The 25974-nt window shown below is 42.1% G+C and overlaps 1 protein-coding gene across 2 annotated transcripts in view; it reads left to right on the top strand.

Moving 5' to 3' along the window:
- The window catches only part of PRPSAP2 (phosphoribosyl pyrophosphate synthetase associated protein 2), a 79165-nt gene that overhangs the window by 9325 nt on the left and 43866 nt on the right, over positions 1–25974 (top strand). For both annotated transcript variants that reach the window (XM_053568626.1, XM_053568627.1), the window contains 4 exons: positions 2689–2755; positions 5206–5378; positions 7306–7421; positions 13820–13875. In XM_053568626.1, coding sequence (XP_053424601.1) covers positions 2689–2755; positions 5206–5378; positions 7306–7421; positions 13820–13875 — 412 coding nt within the window. The remainder of the gene's footprint in view (positions 1–2688; positions 2756–5205; positions 5379–7305; positions 7422–13819; positions 13876–25974) is intronic.

The following is a 25974-nucleotide window of genomic DNA, read 5'->3' as shown; positions in this document are numbered from 1 at the left end:
AACACAGTTCTTAGCGTATAAGAGGTGCACAATAAATACTTGTTCTCATTCCTTTTCTAATACAGGATTTTGTCTAGTATTTAAATACTGTAAAGCTTATTGCAGGCTTCCATGAAATAGCACAAATTCATTGTTCCAGTATTCATCTCTGTAGCCTCCTTCCTGTCTCCTACAGCCCCTATGTAGCTTCAGTAGGGGAAAAAGTGTAACTGAAGAAATTATGCAGGCAGAGTTTGGGAAAGATTCTGCCACTAGTGGAATTGGCTTCTGTGCTTGGGTGGCTGGCAAGGAGGGACGAGGGGAGGAGCAGTGTTGGAAGACATGGGGAGGCTGGTCTACTCTCCAGGTTTCTGAAAGAAGGGAGGAAGGTATTTGGTGTCTATTGGGAAGGAAAGAGGAAACTAACATTTGTAGATTTCTTACTTTTCCCAGGTACTGAAAAATAGTTTAGATATGATATTAGGGACAGGGTCCCAGAAACTGCACAGAGTCGGGATTAACATCCAGAGCTTCCTGATGCTCATTTTCTTTCTTTCCTTTCCTTTTTTTTTTCTTCACAAATAGGACTCTATTTATCACTATTACAAGCCTGAATTTTAGACAGATCTTGGACTGGTGGTTCATATCCATCAGCTCGTTCAACTTTAGCACCTATCTTGTCCCCAGTAGCTTTTCCAGGACTGCTACTTTTACCATGAAGCCCCGTGAGTTTTCTCAATTCAAACTCGGCCTTCAGCATTTTCACTTTTCTAACAAAGACATTGTGGAGAGAGTAAATTGATTGGCAAGGCTTTCCTATGTCATTTCCAATGCTGTCTGGAGTCAGCTTATTTATTTATTTTTTTGTTAGAGACAAAGTTTCAGTTTGTCGCCCTCGGTAGAGTGCTGTGATGTCACAGCTCGCAGCAACCTCCAGCTCCTGGGCTCAAGCAATTCTTCTGCCTCTGCCTCCAAGTAGCTGGGACTACAAGCACCTGCCACAATGCCCGGCTATTTTTTGGTTGCAGCCATCGTTGTTTGGTGGGCCTGGGCTGGATTTGAACCCGCCAGCTCAGGTGTATGTGGCTGGCACCTTAGCCGCTTGAGCTACAGGTACTGAGCCTTCTCCAGCATTGTTTTTTTTTTTTTTTGCAGTTTTTGGCCGGAGCTGGGTTTGAACCCACCACCTTCGGCGTACGGGGCTGGCACCCTACTCCTTTGAGCCACAGGCACCGCCCTCTCCAGCATTTTTAATGAAAATGTTTAAACAGCCAAGAAAGTTGAAAGAATAGTACATTGAACACCCATACTTCTATCTGCTACCTGGGTTCAGCAGTTAACATTTGTGAACGTGTATGTGTGGAAGCCATTTGAGAGTGACTTGCTGAAGTCGAGACACTTAAGCCCTGTATACCTGACCATGCATCCCCTAAGAATACTTTCTCCTACTTAAATGTGATATCATCATCACATTTAAAGAAATTAACAGTTCTCTAACCATCTAATATCTGATCTATATTCATATTTACCCAGTTGTCCTAAAGGGTCTTTTGTAACCTTTTTTTTTTTTTTTTTTTGTAGAGACAGAATCTCACTTTATGGCACTCGGTAGAGTGCGGTGGCCTCACACAGCTCACAGCAACCTCCAACTCCTGGGCTTAAGCGATTCTCTTGCCTCAGCCTCCCGAGTAGCTGGGACTACAGGCGCCCGCCACAACGCCCGGCTATTTTTTTGTTGCAGTTTGGCCGGGGCCGGGTTTGAACCCGTCACCCTCGGTATATGGGCCGGCGCCTTACCGACTGAGCCACAGGTGCCGCCCACCTTTTTTTTTTTTTATAAGACTGGTTTTGCTGGATTGCCCAAGCTGGAGAGCAGTGGCACAATCATAGCTCACTATAACCTCAAACTCATAGGCTCAAGCAACCTTCCCACCCCAGCCTCTGGAATAACTAGAACTACAGACACACACCACTAAGACTGGCTAATTTTTAAACTTTTTGTAGAGACAGGGTCTGGCTATGTTGCCCAGGGTAGTCTTGAATTTGCAGCCTCAAGTGAACTTCCTGTCTTGGCTTTCCAAAGTGCTGGAGTTACTGGTGTGAGCCACCGTGCCTCGTACCCTCCAAACCAGGATTCTTGGTTAAACAGTGTTTACTGTATCTCTTCAGTCTCGTCTGTTCCCTCACCTTCTCTTGTTTCTTCCTGTGACATTGACTGTTCAAGAGCTTGTCTTGAAGAATGCCCCATAGTGGATTTATCCAGTTGTTCTCTTGTTGCTGATACCAGATTTTTTAAGATTAGGGATGTTAGATCCTACTTATCTTTGTTCTCACAACTTGTAACATAAGTACAAGTTCTTAAGTGATAGGAGTCTAATGAACAAGTGTGTAATTTCCTGTAAAGATCCTATTCTCAGAGGGGTACAGCACTCACTGCTTGCACAGAAAGAGAGTGGGAAGTGTGGATTTGCTTAATCAAGTCAGAAACGTAATTCATTCTTAAAGCTGTCATCTAACTGAATATGTTTAAAAAGTATCATTAATGGCTGTATGTTTATTATCCATTGTAGCATTTGAAGCCTACTGAGTTTTATAATAGTTACAGTTTCCATATTTTTAACATTGGGGAGTAACGATGCATATTTTTTGTGTGTTTTGAAATATTTGAATTATATGCCTTCACCACCCCTCTTTTCCTTTTCCTCCCAGAAACAAGAGTACAAATTCAAGAGTCCGTGAGAGGAAAAGATGTTTTTATCATCCAGACAGTTTCAAAGTGAGTAGTTATCCAGTAGAAATGTTGCTTTCTGGGTTTCTGCTTAGGCATGCGTATTTAGAATAATGGGAGTTGGCTAGACAGGAACAGTTAATAATAGTTTTAAGATTGGTGTATCTTACTCTGCTAATTTTTCTGAATAACCACTGACTTTTATGTATTCTTTCGGTGTTCTTGATTGGTGGAAATAACCAAGAATTGGAGTAGAAGCTCTTAATGAAAATAGAGCCCATTTAGTTTCTTTCTTACTTTCTTTTTTTTTAAGAGACAGAGTCTCACTCTGTCGCTCTCAGTAGAGTGCTGTGGCGTCACAGTTCACAGCAACCTCCAGCTCCTGGGCTTTAGACAATTCTCCTGCCTCAGCCTCCCGAGTAGCTGGGACTACAGGCACTAGCCACAACTCCCGACTATTTTGTTGTTGTTGTTGCAGTTTAGCTGGGGCTGGGTTTGAACCCACCACCCTCGGTATATGGGACCGGCGCCCTACCCACTGAGCCACAGGCACCGGCCGAGCCCATTTAGTTTCTTAAGAATCAATAGCCAGAATTTGTAAAAGCTCTTGTTGCAGATAATTTTAAAGTGATCACTTATTATTTTATTGTATATGTTTAATGAACTAGGAAGATAAAAGTCTATACTGAATGAATAGGTATTCCTGTCTGGTGTGACACTGGACACACATGTTTTCTCGGAGTTGTTGGGGTCACAAGTGGGTGTAGAAGATTCAGTGCAGTGAGGCTGTTTGTGCCGCTCTTGAAGGGAGGGAATCACATGGAGCCCCAATGTCCATTGTGTGCTTGTTCACAGAGGTCCCTACATGCCTCTGTGTATGCAGTTCTTTCCTCAGAGCAATTTTTAATAATGTCTAGAAATCAATTTATATAGTGTGTCATTTTTTAACTTAGTCTAAAAATGCTGCATATATATGTATATATGTGTGTGTGTATATATATATATCAAATATTGAAGAAAGGGAAGAAGAACCAAATGTCAGGGGAATTTAGTTTTGGAACACACATTTTCACCTAAATTTTGAACATCTCTGTCCTGGTCTTTGGTTCATTGAGATGAAGTCACAAAATCCTACAACTCCCCTAGGAAAGGGAGTGGCAAGGGACCTATCATTGTATCCCATTGCTCTGGAGTGTGGGTGTGCCTTGAAGGAGGGAGGGCATGGTTATACCCTGGATTCACCTTATACCCTGATACCCAGTATCCTCTGAGTGGGACACCAGGTGCTTGCTGCCTCTGCTTCAGCCAGGATGCTAGAGGATGACTCACTTGTGCCTGCACTTCACATTCACTTCAGCATTGGGGTAGGGAAGGTACAAGCACAGAGCACTGTACCCTGCTTCTGGCTCCTGGGTGTCTGTAGTACTTTTATTTTCCTTGGAGACACCTGTAACTTCATTAGGTAAATGCCCAGAGGTTGCGTGGGTTACTCAAAGGGGTAGGTAGGCATTGAAGGCCCCTATTGGACTTAGAATTCAGAACTTTAGAAGGGTGGCTGCCAATCCATCCCATTTTTAAGCTATTTTATTTCTCTTCTGTGTTTTTGTTCATTTCAACCCTTTCATTCTCTGCCCCTGCCTCTTGCTGTCAGTTTTATATTCCTCAGGTCAGAAGCACTTAGCACTCCCTTCATTTTCTCTCCATGCCTCATCTTGCATTGCTGTGTGTGTGCTGGGAACTTGGTTAACTTGAGTTCTGAGCCTCATCCAGGTTGCAGAAGGCCTGGACGTCACGGTCTTCATGAAATACTGAGAAATAGTATTGAAACTATGCTAAAATAAACTATTCTTCATTTTAGCATAGATGAGTGATAGGCTTATAACAGTTAAGAAAAGTTTAAGATAATTCTGCCCATTAATTTGAAGTTCTGCAGTAATTCAAATGAGACTTTGATTATGTGAGTTGAGTGGTCAGAGCCCGTGCACATGCTCCTTTGATGGAGTACTTTTCTTGGTGAAAAAGAAAATAGAGTCGGGCCAAGTGTGGTGACTCTCGCCTGTAATCCTAGCATTCTGGGAGGCCGAGGGAGGATTGCTTGAGCTCAGGAGTTTGAGACCAGCCTGAGCAAGAGTGAGACCCTGTCTGTATTCAATAAAAAATAGAGAAATTAGCCTGGTGTCATGTACGTGCCTGTGATCCTAACTAATTGGGAGCCCAGGAGTTTGAGGTTGTGGCGAGCTATGATGATATCATCACTGCACTCTAACTTGAGCAACAGAGCAAGATTCTATTGCAAAAAAAATAAAAAGTGAAAAACGAAGGTCATTAGTTGAGTGAATGAATATGAGAGGAGCTGAGGGAGGCCTGGAAAGAGAGGAACTGGTTTCCTTGTTGTGCCGTATGTCTCCTAGGAGCACGAGAAGCACACGCTGATGCTTGTTGGGACGGGCAGTAGTGTCTTAGATCTCTTGATGGGATTTGCTGGGTCTTGGTTACAGGGATGTGAACACCACCATCATGGAGCTCCTGATCATGGTGTACGCATGTAAGACCTCTTGTGCCAAGAGCATCATTGGCGTGATCCCCTACTTCCCTTACAGCAAGCAGTGCAAGATGAGGAAGAGGGGCTCCATCGTCTCCAAGTTGCTGGCCTCCATGATGTGCAAAGCTGGTGAGTAGGAAGGGCAGGTGCTTGACAGTTTGGGGCCTGGGAGTTTTATTTTTACCTTAGAAATTTTAAAGTATTAACATTTTAAAATTAGAATGCTAAACAGAGTAAAAATAGTGGTGCAGCTTTTAAATGATTAGTTTATTATAAGAAGACAGTGCCGAGAATTCCCCCATAAGAGGGAACACAAAGGCAGTAAAAATGACTTATTTTTTCTAAATTATTAATATAAAAATTATATTGATATAGCAATTTAAAATCAGAGTTGTTTTGAACAGGGAAAAGTCATTCTGAATTCTATGACTGAATTCTAATACAGTAACTTTTTTTTAACCTCATCCCTTTCCTAGGACAGATAGGCATATTTATTTTTAATTTTAATTTTAACTTTTTTAAGAGACAAAGTCTTGGCTGGGCAAGGTGGCTCATGTGTGTAATCCTAGCACTCTGGGAGGCCAAGACATATGGATTGCTCAAGCTTAGGAGTTGAAGGCCAGTCTGAGCAAGAGCAAGACTCTGTCTCTACTAAAATAGAAAAACTGATTGGGCATTGTGGCCATCGCCTGTAGTCCCAAGCACTTGGGAGGCTGAGGCAGGAGGATCCCTTGAACCTGGGAGTTTGAGGTTGCTGTGAGTTAGGTTGACACCTAGGCAACAGAGTGAGACTAGGTCTCACAAAAAAAAAAAAGGCAAGAGAGACAAGGTCTCACTGTGTTACCCAGGTTGGCCTTGAACTCCTGGGCTGGAGCTGTCCTCCTGCCTCAGCCTCTGGAGTAGCTGGGACTATAGGTATATGCTACCACACCTAACTCAGAGAGGCATATTTTATAAATCATATGTACTAAGTATTACTTTGTGTTAGAAATTTTCAGGTAACGTCTTAAGTATTTTCCCCTTATTTCTAAATAATTCCCATGGTTGCCATTGTGTGTGTGTTATTTGTGTATGTGTGTGCTTCTATGTGTTTACATGATTAAGAAGGTACATGTCACAGATCACATAACACAGATCCTTATTGTAGAATAAATTTTCTAAGGTAACCTTCCAGTAAAGGGAAAAACAAAACAAATTTTCAAACCCAAACTCTGGCGACCTTAGCAGTCTTCCCCTTTGAAAACACTGTGCCAGGCAGCTGGTAAGGCGGACAGGCTGGCTTGCTGAATCTTCTGGAAAGGTTTCACCCACTCTTCCAGCTTTGTTCCTGGACAGGCTACCAGGCTCACTTTCCTGGTCTTTGGGTGAGTAGTGCTTTTTAAAATTTTTGTTATTAAGGCTGGCTGGAGTGTAGTGGTGTGATCATAGATTGGTGCAGCCTCAAACTCCTGGGGTCAAGCAGTCCTCCTGGCTCAGCCTCCTGAGGACTGCAGTGATACACTGCCAAGCTCAGCTAAATCTGACATTCTTTTTGTGGAGATGGGATTTCAGCATGTTGCCCAGGCTGGTGTTGAACTCCTGGCCTCAAGCATTCCTCCAACCTTACTCTGAAAGTGCTAGAAGTATAGGTGTGAGCCACCATGTCTAGCTGCATTTAAAATTTTTTCATATTGAATTTTCCCTGTATTTTTCTACTGATCATTTCAGATACCTTGAAGGATATGATAGAGATAAAGGTTCTTTATTTTCTGTGATTTCCAGGCTGGTGTAGTTTGTCTGGATATCTTAAGATTGGGCTTTGCCATGCCTATTAAGGAAACTTTAAGGAGATGTAATCTGCTCTATTAGAATTTTTAGAGACATTTCTATATTGCTATTATCTTTGCTATTTTAAGTAGATGTGAAAATCATGCAGCTCATAGTACTAAAAATTAAAAAAAATAAAGGTGCTGAGGTTTTTTAATGGGAGAGCAATTTTCTAATAGCATTTTAAATGTCATACAGTGCAACTTATTTTTAAACTATTTATATGCTTCTGTCTGCTTTATTTTCAAAGGTCTAACTCATCTTATTACTATGGATTTACACCAGAAGGAAATTCAGGGCTTCTTCAATATTCCTGTTGATAACCTAAGAGCGTCTCCCTTCTTATTACAGTATATTCAAGAAGAGGTGAGCTAGCTCAAACTTTTTAAACATTCTAATTGAGGTTAAAAGGTACATTTCCATTTCCTTGAGCTGACCCTAAAGGATTAAAACTTGATATAATCTTTTGCCCAAGATACTATTATACTTTATAAATGTAATTCAGTGTATTTTAGAATTCTTGACCTGGGATTTATTTTGTTGCTAAGCTCTTAAAATTGCTTTTGCTTGAGATCTCAAGTACCTAGAATCATGATTGTAACGAGTAACTCACTCTTATTATTGCTCCATGCTTGGTCCTAGTCCTTTCTTGTCTATCCATCCTCTCTCTCTGTCCATCCATCTTTAGGTGGTCAGCACCCATGATCCTACTGCCCCACGAGAAAACTAGAGTCGTCATCACAGCTTACATAGCTCATGTGCTCCTTCTCTGTGTCCCTCACCCCGCCTCCTTCCACCCAAGGGAACTATCATCCTGAAGGGTTTTGGATTTGTCAAATTCTTTTTCTGTTCACTTGAGATAGTTGTGTGGGATTTTCCCTTCATAATGTGGTGCATTACATTTGTTTTTCTCATCCTGGGATAAATCAGACTTGTATAATTTTAATGTGGTCACATTTATTCTTTGATATAAAAGTTAGCACTTTTGTGACTTAATACTTAAGGAGCCTTTTTAAATTGTAATTTATATAACACTTAGCTATTGAGAAGAAGTCAAGGTTGAGCCCTCATGACGTTCGTGGTTCAGCAGACAAGGGACGTGGTCTTTTGTTTCTGATATTGAACTAATTGTGATGACTCTAAACATTTTAGTTCTAAAATTCTCTGTCCTTCATTCAAAGAAAAATGTTTTAAAAGCCATATAAGATTAAATACTACATGGGAGCTTACTGTTAAAAAGGAATTTTTATTGTATTACCTTTTTACAGTTTGCTTGTATGCTTTTGTTTCTGTGGTAAAAGCTTCTTAAAGCAGGGGAGAGACAGACCATATTTCACTGAATGTAAGATGCTGTCAATCAAGGCTTATTTTATGTCACCAAGGAAGAAGCAAGCACTGCTAATTACACTGTGCCAGTGCTTCCGTGTCACTTAGCGATGCTGTTGTGATACTGACACTTTCCTATTTGACAACTCAGGCTTTCTGTTTCTCTTGAGTTTGTCACTGGAATTAAAGCACCTTCTGCCAGAGTCAGAAGGAATGTTCTGATACCAGGCTGCTCGCAGCCTTGAAACTTTCATGGTCTATTCTGAGGAGTCTGGCAGTGTCCCCTGCATGGCTGGGCATGTGTCAGGCAGTCCTTGTAGAGTCAGTCCTTTTTACAGCTTCACTTTCTTCCTTGGATTTCTAAAGCATTTGATGTTGCCTTGCAAGAACATTTGGGATTGAGTTCCTTCCTCCAGTGATCCACGAATGTTAAACCTTGCTGCTCTCCTCCTGCATCTTTCTGCATACATGGTAGCTTTTCACTGGAATGAAGACAATCATAGTGAACTCTTTCTGGAGACATGTTAAATGGCAAACACAGCCCGATTAGAACCAGCTCTGCCGGGTCCCATTTGAGCTGAGGACTGTAGGAATGCTGTGGCCACTATGCATATGAAGGGAGGAAAAAGCCCATCCCAGCTGCTGTGGGACACTGCCCAGTGTGAGACATCTCAGTGTCAGGGATGCTAAAATATGACAGAAAGTGGTTTGGCGTTGCTTAAATACAGTTCATGGTTTTGTGGGGTTATTTTGAGGGGATGGATTTTAAGATAGAGTCTCTGTTGCTGGGCCAGAGTGCAGTGGTGTCATCATAGCTCACTGGAACCTCAAACTCCTAGGCTCAAGTAGTCCTCTTGCCTCATGCCTCCCGAAGTGGTAGGGTTTTAGGAGTGAGCTGCTGCACCTAGCCTCCAGTGCATGTTTTTGAAAAGTGATTACATATAATGGGCTCACCAGGATTTTATAAGGATAAAAGGAATAGTAGATAAAAAAGGAGGGTCACAATTATTGTTGTAATGTTTTTGTGGTATATGTTTGTATACATCTAATCCTATCTCTGTTTTTTTATTTCATTTTTTATTTATTCTTTTGAGACAGAGTTTCACTCTGTTGCCCAGGTTAGAGTGCCAGGTACCAGCCTAGTTAGTTCACAGCAACCTCAGGCTACTGGGTTCAAGCGATCCTCCTTCCTCAGCCTCCTAAGTAGCTGGGACTACAGGGACCCACCATGTCACCCAGCTAGTTTTTCTGTTTTAGTAGAGATAGGGTCTAGCTCTTGCTTAGGCTGGTCTCAAACTCCAGAGCTCAAGGGATCCTCCCTCCGTGGCCTCCCAGAAGGTTAGGATTATAGGCATGAGCCACCGTGCCTGGCCTCCTTTTCAGTTATTTATTTATTTATTTATTTATATTTGAGACAGAGTCTCACTTTGTTGCCCTCAGTTGAGTGCTGTTGCATCCTAGCTCACAGCAACCTCAAACTCTTGGGCTTAAGCAGTCTTCTTGCCTCAATTTTTCTATTTTTAGTAAAGACAGGGTCTTGCTTTTGCTTAGCCTGGTCTCAAATCCATGAGTTCAGGCAATCCACCCACCTTGGCCTCCCACAGTGCTGGGATTATATGGGTGAGCCACTGTGCCTGCCCTCTTCTTTAGTTTTTTAGATCAGAACTTCTAGAGTTATCTGGTTCTGGAGTCCCGTTCCCTCCCAAACCCTGGGGTTTTTCTGAGTCTTTATATCGAGCCACTGTCATTATCACAGAAATGAGACATGGTAAAGAATGGGACAAGAGCAGCAAAGGAGAGTGTGGTGTGGGGTGGCTCCTTGGTGGCTCTGCATCCCTCTAGCAGCACGTGTAGCAGAGCCCATTTCCGATGCCCTTCCTGACACATCGTCACAACTGTGAAAGATTTTGCCATCTTAGTGGGTAAACAATACTACATTATTTGAATTTTTACTTCTCTGATTTCTACTGAGATTGAGTATTTTATCGTATGTTTTTTGGAGGGCAGGTAGTAAAATTAAAATAAAATTTTATATTTTTTCTTGTGATTCAGAGTTTCACCATGTTTTGTTTTTATGGGTCTTTTATCCTATTCCTCTCCCTAGATACTCAGGGATCCCCTTTATTCTCTGGGATATGTTTTCTCTTGTTTGAATGTTTCATTCCTGGTGTTTGTTTTATTCTTTTCCTTTGGGAACTTTAGACCCTAGAAATTTATATCTAGTCTCTATATTGTAACTTAAAAAATTATTTTAATTATATAAACATTCTGGGAAAATTTCTTGGATTTATCCTCCCAAGTATTCCTTTTTTTGTTGTTGAGACAGAGTCTCACTTTGTTGCCCTGGGTAGAGTGCCGTGGTGTCATATTTCACAGCAACCTCAAACTCCTGGGCTCATGAGATCCTCTTGCCTTAGCCTCCTGCTTAGCTGGTACCACAGGCGCCTGCCACAATGCCTAGCCAGTCTTGGGTGTAGCTCTGGCTCAGGCTGGTCTCAAACTGATGAGCACAGGCAGTCTACCTGCCTTGGCCTCCCAGAGTGCTAGGATTATAGGCCTGAGCCACAGCGTCTAGTTTCTCCCAAGTTTTTCTTAAAGCAGAGTTCATTCGGTCATTCCACCATCCAGCTATTGAGTTTATTATTTTAGACCAAAATAACTTTCTCCTCCTTGATTTCTTTTTAATTCTTTATCATAACAATTTTTTTCTTTATGTATATGGTTTCCTGTTTTGACCTCAAAAGAGATGACTTTTATTGAAGTCTTTTTTTTTTTTTTTGAGATAGTGTCTCTTTCTGTTGCCCAGGCTAGAGTTAGTTCCATGGCCTCCATCTGGCTCACAGCAAGCTCAAACTCCTGGGCTCAGCCTCCTGAGTAGCTGGGACTTATAGGTGCCTGCCGCCACGTCCATCTAATTTTTCTATTTTTAGTACAGATGGGGTTTCCTTTGCTCAGGCTGGTTTCAAACTCCTTAGCTCAAGAGATCCTCCTGAGTTGGCCTCCCAGGGTACTGGGATTACAGGTGCAAGCCACCCTGCCCAGCCTGAGTCCTTTCTTCTAGGTCTCCTATTACTTGTTTTGTTAAATGTTTCCTAGGTTGGTTGGTGTTTGTTCTCCTCGCTAGGTTTGGGGCTATTTGATGATGTCTGATGAGGCAATAATGTACATGAAGCAGTTTAGAAAGACTCCCAGAAAAAATAATGAAATAAATGAAAATACCCTGAGAAGGCCGGGTAAATCAGGCTCCTTGTAGATACATCGGTCTGTGTGACTGTGCTGCATGCACCTGCATGAGCCCCTCCTTCACATCAATCAGTTTTTTCTTCGTTCACTAGGTATTTCTTCCTTAGTGCTCTTAGTGTGCTGGACCTTATACAAGGTGCTAATTGTGGGAAACAAAGCAATGGAAATACATTTGAATGATATAATTTAATTTAATGAAATAGCTAGATTTCAAGAACAGAATTTGAAAATATTACCAAGATGAGGAAACAGCAAACCATTGTTCAGTTTTACTTTTTTTTTTGAGACAGAGTCTCACTTTGTCGCCCTTGGTAGAGTGCTATGGCATCACAGCTCATAGCAACCTCAAACTCTTGGGCTTAAGCGATTCTCTTCCCTCAGCTCCAAGCATCTGGGACTACAGGTGCCTGCCACAACACCTGGCTACCATTGTTCAGTTTAAATGCAGTTTTATCTTCTACCCTTTCTGACCTTGATAATGGGTACATCTTTGATTATGATTATCATTACACAGATAACTTAAATCTTTAAGAGTAAGAAGACTCCAAAGCAGCTGATACTTTAGGGGTTATTTTGTGTTTTTGTGTGTGTGTGATAGTTTCACTTTATCACCCTCAGTATAGTGCCGTGGTGTCATACCTCACAGCAACCTCCAGCTTTTGGACTTAGGTGATTCTCTTGCCTAAGCTTCCCGAGTAGCTGAGACTATAGGCACCCACCACAACGCCCCGCTATGTTTTTGTGCAGTTTGCCAGGGCTGGATTTGAACTCGTCACCCTCGGTATATGGGGCTGGTGCCCTACTCATTGAGCCATAGGCGCCGCCCTATTTTGTGTTTTTTTAATAAGAGTTCTGAATATCTTTTTAAAATTGCACTCGGCTTGGCGGTGCCTGTGGCTCAAAGGAGAAGGGTGCTGGCCCCATATGCCGGGGGTGGTGGGTTCAAACCCAGCCCCAGCCAAAACTCCAAAAAGAAAAAAAAAATTGCACTGGGCTGATTGTCCTGTAACAAATTGCTTTCTTTGGCATGTCATGACTGCAGTATGTTAAATAGTCATCTATTTGGACTGCACTAATTTGGGATTTGACAATTAACTTGCAATCAAATTTGGTGGATCTATCCTTGTACTATAAGAGTACATGTAGGCCAAGTGTAGTGGCTCGTGCCTGTAATCCCAGCACTTTGGGAAGGTGAGGTGGGAGGATCATTTGAGGCCAGGAGTTTGAAGTTATGGTGAGCTATGATTGTGCCACTGCACTTCAGCTGCCTGGGGGACAGAGTGAGACCCTGTCTCTTAAAGAGAGAGAGATTACATGTAATTAGGATCCATAAGAGAACTTCCTTTTGACTTTATAAAGATATCGTTACACCAAGTTATCAGTATTTGCTGGCAAAGAGATATGAGCTAATCACTGGTTATCTCAACTATTTTTTTCTTTCTTTCTTTTTTTTTGTAGAGACAGTCTCACCCTGTCACCCTTGGTAGAGTACCGTGGCTTCTCAGCTCACAGCAACTTCCAACTCCCAGGCTTAGGCGATTCTCTTGCCTCAGCCTCCCGAGAAGTTGAAACTACAGGCACCCAGCACAATGCCCAGCTGTTTTTTTGTTGAGGTTTGGGCAGGGCCAGGTTTGAACCCGCCACCCTCGGTATATGGGGCCGGCACCCTACCCACTGAACCATAGGCGCAGCCCTAAACTATTTTCTTTTCTTTTTATTTATTTATTTTTTGTAGAGACAGATTCTCACTTTATGGCCCTCGGTAGAGTGCCGTGGCCTCACACAGCTCACAGCAACCTCCAACTCCTGGGCTTAAGCGATTCTCTTGCCTCAGCCTCCCGAGCAGCTGGGACTACAGGCGCCCGCCACAACGCCGGGCTATTTTTTGGTTGCAGTTTGGCCGGTTTTGAACCCGCCACCCTCGATATATGGGGCCGGTGCCCTACCGACTGAGCCACAGGCGCCGCCCTCAACTATTTTCTTAAAAGAATTTCTGAGTGGTGTAATATTTTTTTCCTTGGTATAGGTACGTCTTCATTTTCCAAAGGAAAATTTTACTCTGATCTTTATCTTTTTTTGGAATGCTTCTAAGTAACCAGATGATGTTTAGAGTCTGTTGGAATATTCCTTTTTCTTGATTGTTGGGATAGCTTCTTGAAGACATATAGTAATCCCTGCCCTCATGTCTCTCACAGATTCCAGATTATAGGAATGCAGTCATTGTGGCCAAGTCTCCAGCCTCAGCTAAGAGGTAGGTGGGATCTCAGATCCTCTCTTTGTATCTGCTCCTAAGGGTCGTGTTGCTGACGGATCCCAGTTCCAGGTTTTGTAAACTGGACTTTAGTAGTTCCCACTGGTATCCCTTATTTTTCTTCCAAAGGCTGATACTTTAAGATTGTTCCTCCAACTCATTAACAACGTATTTTAGATTCTTTTTTTCTTCTTCTTCTTTTTTTTTTTTTTCCCATTCTCAGTCTATGATTGCCAATCATATCTCTTGACCCACGCTGTCCAGGTCTGGGAATCCCACCTATTTCCTCACACCCAGATGGGCAGCCACTTGTCTCTCTTCAAGTATGACATTTCGGATACTGGTGAATATACTTTGCAGTTGTTTACTGCCTCTTATTTAGAGAACTCAGTGAGAGTGTCCAGCTGAGAGGCCACAAATTAGTATGTTAAAAGATGACATTTTACAAAACTGAAAAAACCCTAAGGTATACCACAGGGGCAGCCCCAAGAGCATCAGTAGAGCAAGTCACACATAACTGCGTATGTATACTGAAGATTATATTTGATTCATAATAAAATTGTTTTGTGGAGAAGCCACTCCATTAGAAAGAACAAAATCACATAAAGGCTTGTCCTAAAAAAGCCCTTTTAAAATTATTTTCCAATGGAATGTCTTTGCTCGATGCATCTTGTTGAGTCCTATGGAGTGAAAGAAAGGCCTTGTGGGCTGTTAGTGTTGAAGGATGAAGGAGAACTTGCATGTAGTAAACACTGATTTATTAAGGATAGCACTCAGTGTATGTGCTTAGCATGTGATATAAGATGGCATTTGGGGCCAAATGCTATGGCCCACACCTGTAATCCCAGCACCCTGGGAGCTGAGGCAGAAAGATTACTTGAGCCCAGGAGTTCACGACCAGCCTGAGCAAGAGTGAGACTCCATCTCTACAAAACATAAAAAATTAGCCAGGCATGGGTGGTGGGCACCTGTAGTCTCAGATCACTCAGGAGGCTGAGGCAGGAGGATCCCTTGAGCCCAGGGTCATTTAAGGTTGTAGTGAGCTATGATGATGCATTGCACTCTTGCCCACCAACAGAGTTGGACCCTGTCTCAAAAAAAAAAAAAAAAAAAAGTTGGCATTTGAGGTAAAACCATTACTTAGCTGTGTTCCTGTGTTGACCCCGTGCCCCTCATGCATGTGCCCTTCAGTGATCTGCATCATGTCTCCTCGGGTGCATTTAATTAGATTGTAGGAAACCTTGATTCATTCAGGGATATAAACATTTAAAACAGCTTCTCCAAATAACTGTTCAAAGGTTGAATTAATTTTAATGATTTATTTTTCTCTGAAAAATCACAGAACATACTAATAATCATTTTAACACATTGACTACCGCAGACTCCCAAGGTCAAAAGACAGGTGAGTTATGTATGCTTCGTGAGGCTGTAAGCTGAAAACTAAACACAACTCACATGGCAGTTAATGTGCTCTAGAATAGAACTAACTGACTGGCATTCGATGCATTCACAATATTGTGCAACCACCACCTGCTTCCAAACTTTTTCATCATCCCAAAAGCACACCTTGTGCCCATTAAGTAATCACCATTTGTCCCTTGTCCCCTCCTCCCTTATTAACCACTAACTGTTTTCTGTCTGTGGATTTGCCTGTATAGGTAGTCCTCAGAACAAGATAGATTCTCTATCTAGGTTTGTCTTAAGTTGAATTTGTATGTGGATTGGAAGAGGTACACTACCTGTTACTTGTAATAGCCTCTCTTCATAAGTGTAACTCAGATGTCAGATGTTTGTAACTTGGGGACTTACTGTACTAGCACCTGTTTGTAACAGAGTGAGTTGTATGTAAGTTGGAAGTTGTAATTCAGGTATTGCCTGTACTGGACATTTCATTTCTTTTCTTTTTTTTTTGAGACAGAGTCTTCCTTTGTTGCCCTTTATAGAGTGATGTGGCGTCATAGCTCACAGCAACCTCCAACTCTTGGGCTGAAGCGATTCTCTTGCCTCAGCCTCACAAGTAGCTGGGACTATAGGTGCCCAACACAACACTGGGCTAGTTTTTTTTTTTTTGTTTTTTTGTAGAGACAGAGTCTCACCGTATTGCCCTCGGGTAGAGTGCCGTGGCGTCACACGGCTCACAGCAACCTCTAACTCTTGGTCTTGCCTCAGCCTCCCAAGCAGCTGGGACTACAGACGCCTGCCACAACGCCCCGCTATTTTTTGTTACAGTTTGGCCGGGGCTGGTTTTAGAGACAGGGTCTTGCTGTTGCTCAGGCTGGTCTCGAACCTGTGAGCGCAGAGCAATCCACTTGCCTCGGCCTCCCAGAGTGCTAGGATTACACGTGAGCCACCACACCTGGCCTGTACTGGACATTTCATCTAAATGGAATCAAAGTATACGGCCTTTCACAGATGGTTCTCTCACTTAATGTAATGTTCTCGAGGTTCATCCATGGTGTAACATGTATTTGGGTACTTTGTTCCTCTTAATGGAATAATGTATATAGTATAGTTTGTTTATCCTTTTATCTGTTGGGAGACATTTGTGTTTTTATCTTTTCCCTATTTTGAGTACTACTGCTGTGAACATTGCTATGTAAGTTTCCTGGTGGGCATATGTTTTCATTTCGCATGGATGTATACTAGGACTGGAATTGCTGGTGATGTGGTAGTTTTTGTGTTTTTTACACGGCAGCTGCCTTATTTTATGTTCCCACAAGCATTGTATGAGAGTCCAATTTTTTCACATCGTCAACACTTATTTTTTATTATTTTCTCAATTGTAACGATCCTAGTGGATGTGAAGTAGTACTTCACTGTGGTTTTGTGTTTCTCTAATGATTAATGATGAATTTCTCTTCATTTGCCCATTTTATATATGATTAACTTTTTATTGAGTTCTAAGTGCTTTTTGTATATTCTCAATGCTGGACCCTCATCACATATAATTTACAAATATTTTTCCCATTTTGTGGTTATCTTTTCACTGTCTCGATAGTGTCCTTTGATACACAAAAGGTTTTAATTTTGATGAAGTTCAATTTATCTTTTTGTTATTGCTCATCCATCTGCTGACATATTCAAGAAATCATTGCCAATTCTAAGGTCCTGAGATTTTAATCTTATGTTTTCTCCTAATAGTTTTAGGTTTTGCTCTTATATTTAAGTCTTTGATCATTCTTACGTGGAGTAAGATAGGTATCCAGCTTTATTCTCTTGCATGTGGACATCCAGTTGTCTCAGCAGTATTTGTTGAAAAAAAAACATCTTTGCTCCTTTGCATTGCCTTTGCCCCTTTGTCAAAGATCAGTTGAGCATATTAATGTAGGACTATTTCTGGGCTCTCTATTTTGCTCCATTGATTTATGTGTCTGTTCTTTCACTGGTACCATGCTGTCTTGATTACTGTAACTTTACTATATTAAATCTCCAAATCAGTATTAACAGTCCTACAACTCTGTCCTTGTTCTTCAATTTTGTGTTGGCTGTTCCGAGTCTTTTGCCTTTCCGTACACGTTTCAGAATCAGTTTGCTGATATCCACAAAATAACTTGCCAGTATTTTGATTGGGATTGTGTTAAATCTGTATTAAGTTAGGTAGAACTGACTGATTTCTTTTTTTTTTTTTTATTGTTGTTGTTGTTGTAGTTGTCATTATTGATTTTAGCAGGCCCAGGCCAGGTTCCAACCCGCCAGCCTCAGGTGTATGTGGCCAGTGCCCTAACTGCTGAGCTATAGGCGCCAAGCCAAACTGACTGATTTCTTGACAATAGAGTCCTTGTCCATGAACATGGACTGTCTCTCTATTGAATACTGTCATCGGGAGTTTTGTAGTTTTCCTCATATAGTACACATTTTGTTATATTTATATCTAAATGTTTCACTTCTTTGGGTGTCCTTTAATTTTTTTTTTAATTCTTTAGTTCTTTGAACATACTTATGATAGCTGATTTACTCTGTCTAGTAATTCTGACATTGGGTTTCTTTTTTTTTTGGCCAGGGCCAGGCTTGAACCCACCACCCCTGGTATATGGGGCTGGTGCCCTACTCCTTGAGCCATAGGCGCCGCCCTCACATTGGGTTTCTTAAGAGAGTTTCTGTTGACTGGATTTATCCTGTGTATAGGCTATATTTTCTTTTTTGTTTGCATGTCTTGTAACTTTTAGTTAAAAACAAAATTTTAAATTATATAATGTGACAAAATCTGAGGATCAGATTTTACCTCCACCAATTCCCATGGTATGTTGTTCTTGCTGTCGTCTCTGCTATGTGTTTGTTTATGGCTTTCCTGCACTTAATCTGCAAAGGCTGTATTCTTTGTAGTGGGCAGCCACTTAAGTCTTTGCTTGGTTAGTTTAGTGGCCAGCTAATGATTGGACAGAGATTTCCTTAAATGCTTTTAACCAGTAAATTTCCCATTTTTTTCCCAAGGCCTGTGTACACATGTTGGGGCATGTTTTCAATTCTCCCAGCAGCATGCAGCTCTCCCTTAGCCTTTACTTCTTGCTTGTACAGTGCCTCACAGTCAGTCAAGGTGAAAGGTCAGGGCCTTTTAGGGTCTTTCTTGACCAAAGAAAGCCTACATATGCAGAAATAAGGTTTTCAAGACCCATACGGGCATCTCACTCTCCAGATTTTCCTTTTGTTTTGTGGCTAGCCTGTTTGACTCATCTGGTATTGCCACTTAAGGCAGCTGCAATGTTAAACATTTGCCACTTATTTTGATACTCTGGGGATAGGGCTATTCAATAGAGTGGGCTCTGAGTGGGGTCATATGTTCTCCAGCCCTAAACCATAACAAGCTGCCCAGTAGGTATACTGCTGACCATTATCTGAGAACGAGGCTTCTTGAGAAAGCTCCAAACCAGTTTTTTCCTCTCCAGTGGTTGTTAGGCAGTCGTCTTTCACAGCCACCATGGTTACACAGGCTTCTAGTTTTGTCCACTGCAGAGCTACAGATAGGGGCATAGAAATAGGGCAAGTGAAAACCCCCAAAGTTTGCTTTTTTTTTTTTTTTTAGCAAGATTGGGGTTGTTTTTCTTAAGCATTCCTCAGATTGTTGCAAGCTTTTGGTTATTAACTTCCAGAGTTCTGAAAAAGTTGATTTTCATAATTTTTATAGGAGTTCTTATTTTTATGGGGCAGTAGATTTTCTGAGGTATTATCCCACCATCCCAGAATGCTTCTTCTTTGGTATTTTTGTGTGTATTACTTTTTCTTTTCTATTGTTTTCTGTTGTTGTTGTTATTGTTGCTGAGATAGAGTCTCACTATGTTACCCTCAGTGGAATGCCATGACATCACAGCTCACAGCAACCTCAAACTCTTGGACTTAAGTGATTCTTTTGCCTCAGCCTTCCAAGTAGCTGGGACTACAGGTGCCCACCACAAGCCCGGCTATTTTTTGTTGTAGTTATCCTTTTTTGTGTATGTGTAGCTGGCCTGGGGCTGGGTTCGAGCCCGCCAGCTTGGGTGTATGTGGCCGGCGCCCTACCCACTGAGCTATAGGTGTGGCCAATTTCGATTGTTTTTTAAAGGCAGAGTCTTAGTCTGTCACGTAGTTAAGAGTGCAGTGGCATCATCATAGCTCACAGCAACCTCAAACTCCTTATTTGGTCTCAAGTAATCCTCCTGCTTCAGCCTCTTGAGTAGCTGGAATTACAGGTGTACACCACCGTGCCCAGCTAATATTTCTGTTTTTAGTAGAGACAGGATCTTACTCTTGTTCACGCTGTTCTTGAACTCCTGAGCTCAAATGATCCTCTCACCACAGCCTCCCCGAATGATAGGATTACTGGCAGAGTATATTTCTTTATGTAGCTGTGTTAGTGGTGGCTCTAAGTATTACATTATATGTAAATAACATATGCCAGTGTCATTTTACCAGTTTAAATGAAACACAGAAACCTAACCTCACTTTATGTCTCTTTACTCTCCCTGTGTATGTTTGTCTTAAATATTTCTGTATGTACATTTAGACTCTTAGGAAGCTACTATAATTTTTGCTTTAACCATCAAACATAGTTTAGAAAAGTCAAGAAGAGAAAGAAAACCTTATTTTGCGCAAATGTTTGTTTCCTTCTTCCTTCCTGAGGTCCCAGAGTTGTGTTTATTATTTCTTTTCTGTTTTAAGTACTTCCTTTTGTCCTTTTAAAGTGGTATTTCTGTTAGCAACAAATTTTCTTGGTTTTCCTTCATCTCCAAATGTCCTGAGTGTCCTTTCATTCTTGAAGGATGTTATTGCTGACTATAGGGTTTTTTTTCTTAAAAAAATTTTTTTTTCACCTTTTTATATATTTATTTATTTATTTATTGTTGTTGCAGTTTTTGGCTGGGGCTGGGTTTGAACCTGCTACCTCCAGTATATGGGGCTGGTGCCCTACTCCTTGAGCCATAGGCGCCACCAGAGTTTTTTTTTCTTTTAGCACTTGAAAAGTATTTGGGTTACTTTCTTCTGGTCTCCATAATTTCTGATGAGAAATTAGTTGTCATCTGAATTGTTTTTCAAGGTTTTTTTCCTTTGTTTTTAGTTTTCAGAATCTTAATTGTGATATGTCTTGGCATGGATGTCTTTGGTTTTATACTGTTTGAGGTTTGCAGAACTTCTGGAGTCTGTAAGTTTATGTCTTTTGCTGATTTGGGGCATTTTCAGCCACTATCTTTGGAAGTACTTTTTCAGTCCTGCTCTCTTTCTTCTTTCCTTCAGAGACTCTGGTGACATGAGTGTTAGATCTTTTGTTATAATGTAACAGGTCCCTAAGATTCGGTTCATTTTTTTCTCTGTGTTGTCTGGATTGAGTAATTTCTGTGTCTTCCAGTTCACTGATTTTTTTCTTTCATAACTTCCATTCTATAATTGAGCTTATCCAACTGACCTTTTAATTTGGATATTGTGTTTTTTAAGTCCAAAAATTACTATTTGGTTCTTTTTCTTATCTTATGTTTCCTTGATTCGACTTTCTAGTCTTTGCTTAGACTTTCTGTTTTCATTTGTTTCAACATGTTTGTAATTGCTCCTTGTAGCATTTTTATGGTGGTTGCTCTAAAATCTTTGTCATATCATTTTAACATGTCTGTCATGTTGGTCTTGGGATCTGTTAATTGTCTTTTTTTCATTCATATTGAGATTTCCCTGGCTTGTGGCATGGTAAATGGCTTTTGATCGGAAGCTGGACACTTGGGTATTGTGTGTGAGACGTCGTCCTATTCAGACGTAGTTTTGCTTTTCGTGGCTCTTGCAGGGACTCGTGACGGCCAGGTGGAGTATAAATCCATGTGGACCACCCCAGGGGACAGGGGCTCCCATGAGCTCTCCCACTGGCAGCAGAGGGAGCAGCTTCCTAACCATTGGGTAGTACTGAAAATCCCAGTTCTTCTAGGCGTCTCTTACTCTGGGAAGGGAGGCCACCTCTTCACTGCTGACTTGGGGTAGAATCTAGGTTTTACCCTCCACTGACTCTGGGAGGCAGGCTCTCACTACTACTAAGTGACAATGAAACTCCTGTTTCAGGGGTTGAGGTGCCTCATGACATCCTGGCAAGCCAGGATGTTCAGGCCTGCTGCGTGGCCTTTGCTCACGTTGGGGAACCTTGGGGCTACAGTTTTCCTCTAGTATTTGGCTGTAGTAGAACAGTCATTGTCTCAAAGTTTCTGGCTTGTCAGGTTACCCTTTTCCAGACCCTTTGGCTAGAGAGAGCAGCTCTCACAGGGACTCGTCTTGTCTTTGCTCACTGGCTTTGTTTCCACCTGCAAGTCTGGGATTATAAGGCAAAAAGATTGCCCAAGGAAGTGACCACCGTGTTGGTCCTTGGGTCCCAGTCTGCCTTCTCCCTGCCTTTCACTAGTCTTTCCATGTCTGTTTTGTATGTATAGTCCAAGGTTTCAGTTGGGCTTAATAGAAGGAGTAAGGTAATCAATTTTAGTGGACACAGAAATGTGAACATTTTTTACCCCACTAAATACTAGAAGAATGTGATGAATTTTTGTTTTGACCTTGGCTTATGATATCGTCTGAAATCTTCAGTTAGCATCTGGCACCCACGTGTTTAGAGAGGGACACATGTGGTGGCCTTTTCCTCAGTTTCTTTGGCATTTGTCAATGACGTTTGTCATTCATCTATTCAGGTACTTTAAGAGAACCTATGTACTGGGTCTTCGGAGGCCCAGGAAAGTGCCCCCGGGAGTGCATGGGTATAGTGTCAGGGGTTTCATTTACACTACCTCACGTGGTCGTCGTCTTCTTTTTTTTTTTTCTTTTGAGACAGAGTCTCACTATGTCGCCCTGGGTAGAGTGCCCTAGCGTCATAGCTCACAGCAACCTCAAACTCTTGGGCTTAAACGATTCTCTTGCCTTAGCCTCCCAAGTAGCTGGGACTACAAGTGCCTACCACAACGCCCAGCTGTTTTTTTTTATTGTAGTTGTCATTGTTGTTTAACAGGCCCGGGCCAGGTTCAAAGCCGCCAGCCCTGGGGTATGTGGCTGGCCCTGTCACCACTGAGCTGCGAACACTGAGCCACATCATGTGGTCTCTTAACCTAGGAAGTCAGCAGTTGTTGTCTGTCACAGGCAAGGAAACAGACCCAAGGAGATGGAGGAATTTTTCCAAGGTGATTCAACAAGAGGTTCTTTGCTTGAAGGTAGTATCACTGCCCATCCAGGTCCTTTGCCTACTGCCCAGATAGAAGCCAGTGTATGGAGGCAGCAGGAGTTGGAGCAGAGAAAATTTAATATCAGGGCACCAAGGAAGGAGATAAATTTCTCAAGTTCATCTCCCCAGTGATTTGGGGAATGAGACTTTTAAAGGTGGTTTGCTGAACAAAGGGCTAGGGTAGTGATTTTCAACCAGTGTCGGTATGCCACACTTCCTTAAAGTGTGCCATGATAATTTTTAAAGATCATAAATTATGTTCAAAAGAAGTTCAAAGCACAATAAGTATGTTCTTTCTGTTGCTCTTTTTTTGGATTAGCATAATACAAGTGTGCCGTGGAAGTTTAACTATAGGTTCAAGTGTGCTATGAGATAAAAAAGTTTGAAAGGCTTGGCACCTGTGGCTCAAGCGGTTAAGGCGCCAGCCACATACACCTGAGCTGGTGGGTTCGCATCCAGCCCGGGCCCACCGAGCAACAATGACGGCTGCAACCAAAAAATAGCCGGGTGTTGTGGCAGGCGCCTATGTAATCCCAGCTACTTGGGAGGCAGAGGCAGGAGAATCGTTTGAGCTGGAGATTGTAGATTGCTGTGAGTTGGAGATTGCTGTGAGCTGTGATGCCACGGCACTCTACCCAGGGTGACAGCATGAGGCTCTGTCTCAAAAACAAAAAAAAGGGTTTGAAAAACACTGGGCTAGGGAATTGGGTCTGCTGATTGCTTGGGGTTAAAAATAAAGGGTTGGGAAGCAGAAATTGTCTTGTTGGCTAAGACAGTTCCTGGGTAGAGGGTTGCAGGACCTGTTGGATCAGTTCCCATACGTGGGCATTGGTCCAGTTGATGTTAATTGGTCCCACCAAATGGAGATGATTTCTCAAAGACCAGTTTTCAGTTTTACAATAGTGATGTTGCCTATAGAAGTGATTAGCAAGTCACAGATGTTCCCCCGTCAAGCAGTAAGCAGTTACAGTAGTGGGTAAGTTAGGACACAGAGGCTGGTTAACTTTTAGCTACTCCTATACTTCCATAGAAATCAGACTTTTATCACAGTTCTTATCTTATGGTCTTACATTATAAAATAATATAATACATTGAAAAGATAGGTGATTTCAATGATAGGACCACTAATTACTTCTTAGAGTATTTTCCATACTCAGAGATTAGGGGATCTGGGTGTTGGCCAAATATGATTGAAATTGACTTGCCCTATTGGTCAGTCTCCACTCTGCACATGGCAAGTATTGTAAGCAGCATTGTGGATGTGGCAGTAACCAGTACAGACAGCTTTCTACTCCCGTGGGGCTTGCAGACTGCCCTCATTCGTGGTTTGACTAGTAGGTCAGTTGGGTACATTGAAATAAAGAAGCCAATCTCTTTTTTTCCCAGCTCCTGTAATTGAGTCCAGATAGGCCACACTGCATTAAATAAATGGTTTAGAATGAAGATGGGCACTACAAAAGGCTTAGTGTTTCAGTGATGAGGCAGTGAAGTAAGTAGAGTTGTGACTTGGAAGTTTGGTCTCTGTTTAATGTGTTGTGAGCAAGAGCTCTGTAGACAGCATCTAACACAGTGAAGTTGGCTTTGATTGTTTCATCTCGTATAGCTGTGTGGTGGTCATTCCTTGGTTCTAGTGCCCTGATTTACATATTCAGGTACAGTTTAAGGAGGAGACAGTACTTTCTGACCCAGGGACATGCCAGGTTGTTCCTAGCTTCCTCCTCTAAGTTTTTAATTTTTCAAATTAAATTTAGAAAACTGTTGTAGTTGATTTAAAAGACAGCCTGAGACAGCAGGAAGATAGTTAAACTAGCAGCCAAAAGACATGGGGCTCCCAGTTGTAGCTTTCAGCCAGTCTGTGAGAAGGTGGTCAAGGGTCTCTGCAAGCCTCAGTCCTCATCAGTGGGGTATTTGCATTGCTTATCTTTTTACAGAAGGACTCTGCAAATTCAATACCAGTGTGTGAAATGGTGGCTAGTTCCCTTAGGATCCTGAAGTTATTGGTGAATAGTTGTAGGCCTAGAGCTATTGTTTTGGAGTTCTTTGATAGTGAGCAGTTGTTTTTGAACAGAAGGGACCATCTGAGAATGTAATGTTGCTTTAATAAGGTGTCAGACTTGCTTTGGCATTGCTTTCTTAGAAACTATGTGAATAGGGAAAAGAAATGTTAATTGAGATTTTGTGTCTTGTTCTTTCTGACCCATGATGTCAATCAACCCTCGTTACTGTATGATCAGGAGCAAGATTGAGTTGCTTTGGATTTCCTTTAGGACTGTCAGTGTGTAAAACAAAATGACACACAGAAATAATCCTGGCCCTTTGTGGACTCAGGTGTGAATGCAAGGTATGTGACTAAATGATATAAAGTATCCAGAAACTACCATCAGTGTGCAGGTAATGGTTTTTATTTATCTTGAAAGTGTTGTATTTTCTGGAGGTTAATAGTATTAAAATATTAATCTAGGAAATGGCAAACCTCCATGGATCCCAGATAGAGAAAACTCCCTTAGATGATAACTGAGAGGTGACTTCTTTAACAGCAATTTTATTTGCAAAGCCAATCTTGAATTTGAAGAAAGTACTAATCTCCATGGTGCCAGAGAGTAGTGAACACGGAGTCTCACTTCATTGCCCTCGGTAGAGTGCTGAGGTGTCACAGCTCACAGCAACTTCAAACTCTTGGGCTTAAGTGATTCTCTTACCTCAGCCTCGCAAGTAGCTGGGACTGCAGGCACCTGCCACGATGCCCAGCTATTTTTTTGTTGCAGTTGGTTAGCTGGCCCTGGCTGGGTTTGAACCTGTCACTCTTGGTGTATGTGGCTGGTGCTGTAACCACTGTGCTACAGGCGCTGAATCAATTTTTAAAAAAAAAAAATCTTGAGAAATATAGATCTACAGGCGGAGCAAGATGGCAGCCGAGTAACAGCTTCCTTGCATCTGGGCACCGTGAGTCTGGGGAGATAGGACTCCAGGCATCTCTGGCTGGTGGGAACTGCCTAGCATCACTCCTATGAGGATACAGGGAGTCAGCGAGCGACTTCTGGACCCCAAGAGGAGGACTAAAACAGTGGAAAACCGGCAAGTGGTCGCTTGTGTTCAATCCGTCTAAACCCGCCCACAACTGTAAGTTCAGTAGCAGCGAGACTGCAAACCAGAAAGGCCTTACCTGTGAACTGTTTTGATGTCCTTGGACTTGGCACTGAGTTGAACTGCCCTGGGGAAGGCCTGAGCGGGAGTGCGGAGAACTTGGGCCCTTGTCTAGGGCCCCAGTCTGAGCCGCTGAGCCAGACGGAGCTAATAATGTTTGGCAGTGGGTCACACGGAACCATTGCCAGTGATCTGCCCCGGCAAGCTCCGCCCTCAGGGTCCCAGAGCTAGAAACGGGTGGGAGCTTGTAACCCAGCAACCAAGTAGCCTAAGGGTGGGGTCTGAGCCGCCTTGCAGCCCTAACCCTC

Source organism: Nycticebus coucang, chromosome 18, assembly GCF_027406575.1.
Source record: "Nycticebus coucang isolate mNycCou1 chromosome 18, mNycCou1.pri, whole genome shotgun sequence".
NCBI classification, from domain to species: Eukaryota; Metazoa; Chordata; class Mammalia; order Primates; family Lorisidae; genus Nycticebus; species Nycticebus coucang.
Note: the sequence above shows the minus strand (reverse complement) of the source record. Positions and strands in the feature narration are given on the sequence as shown.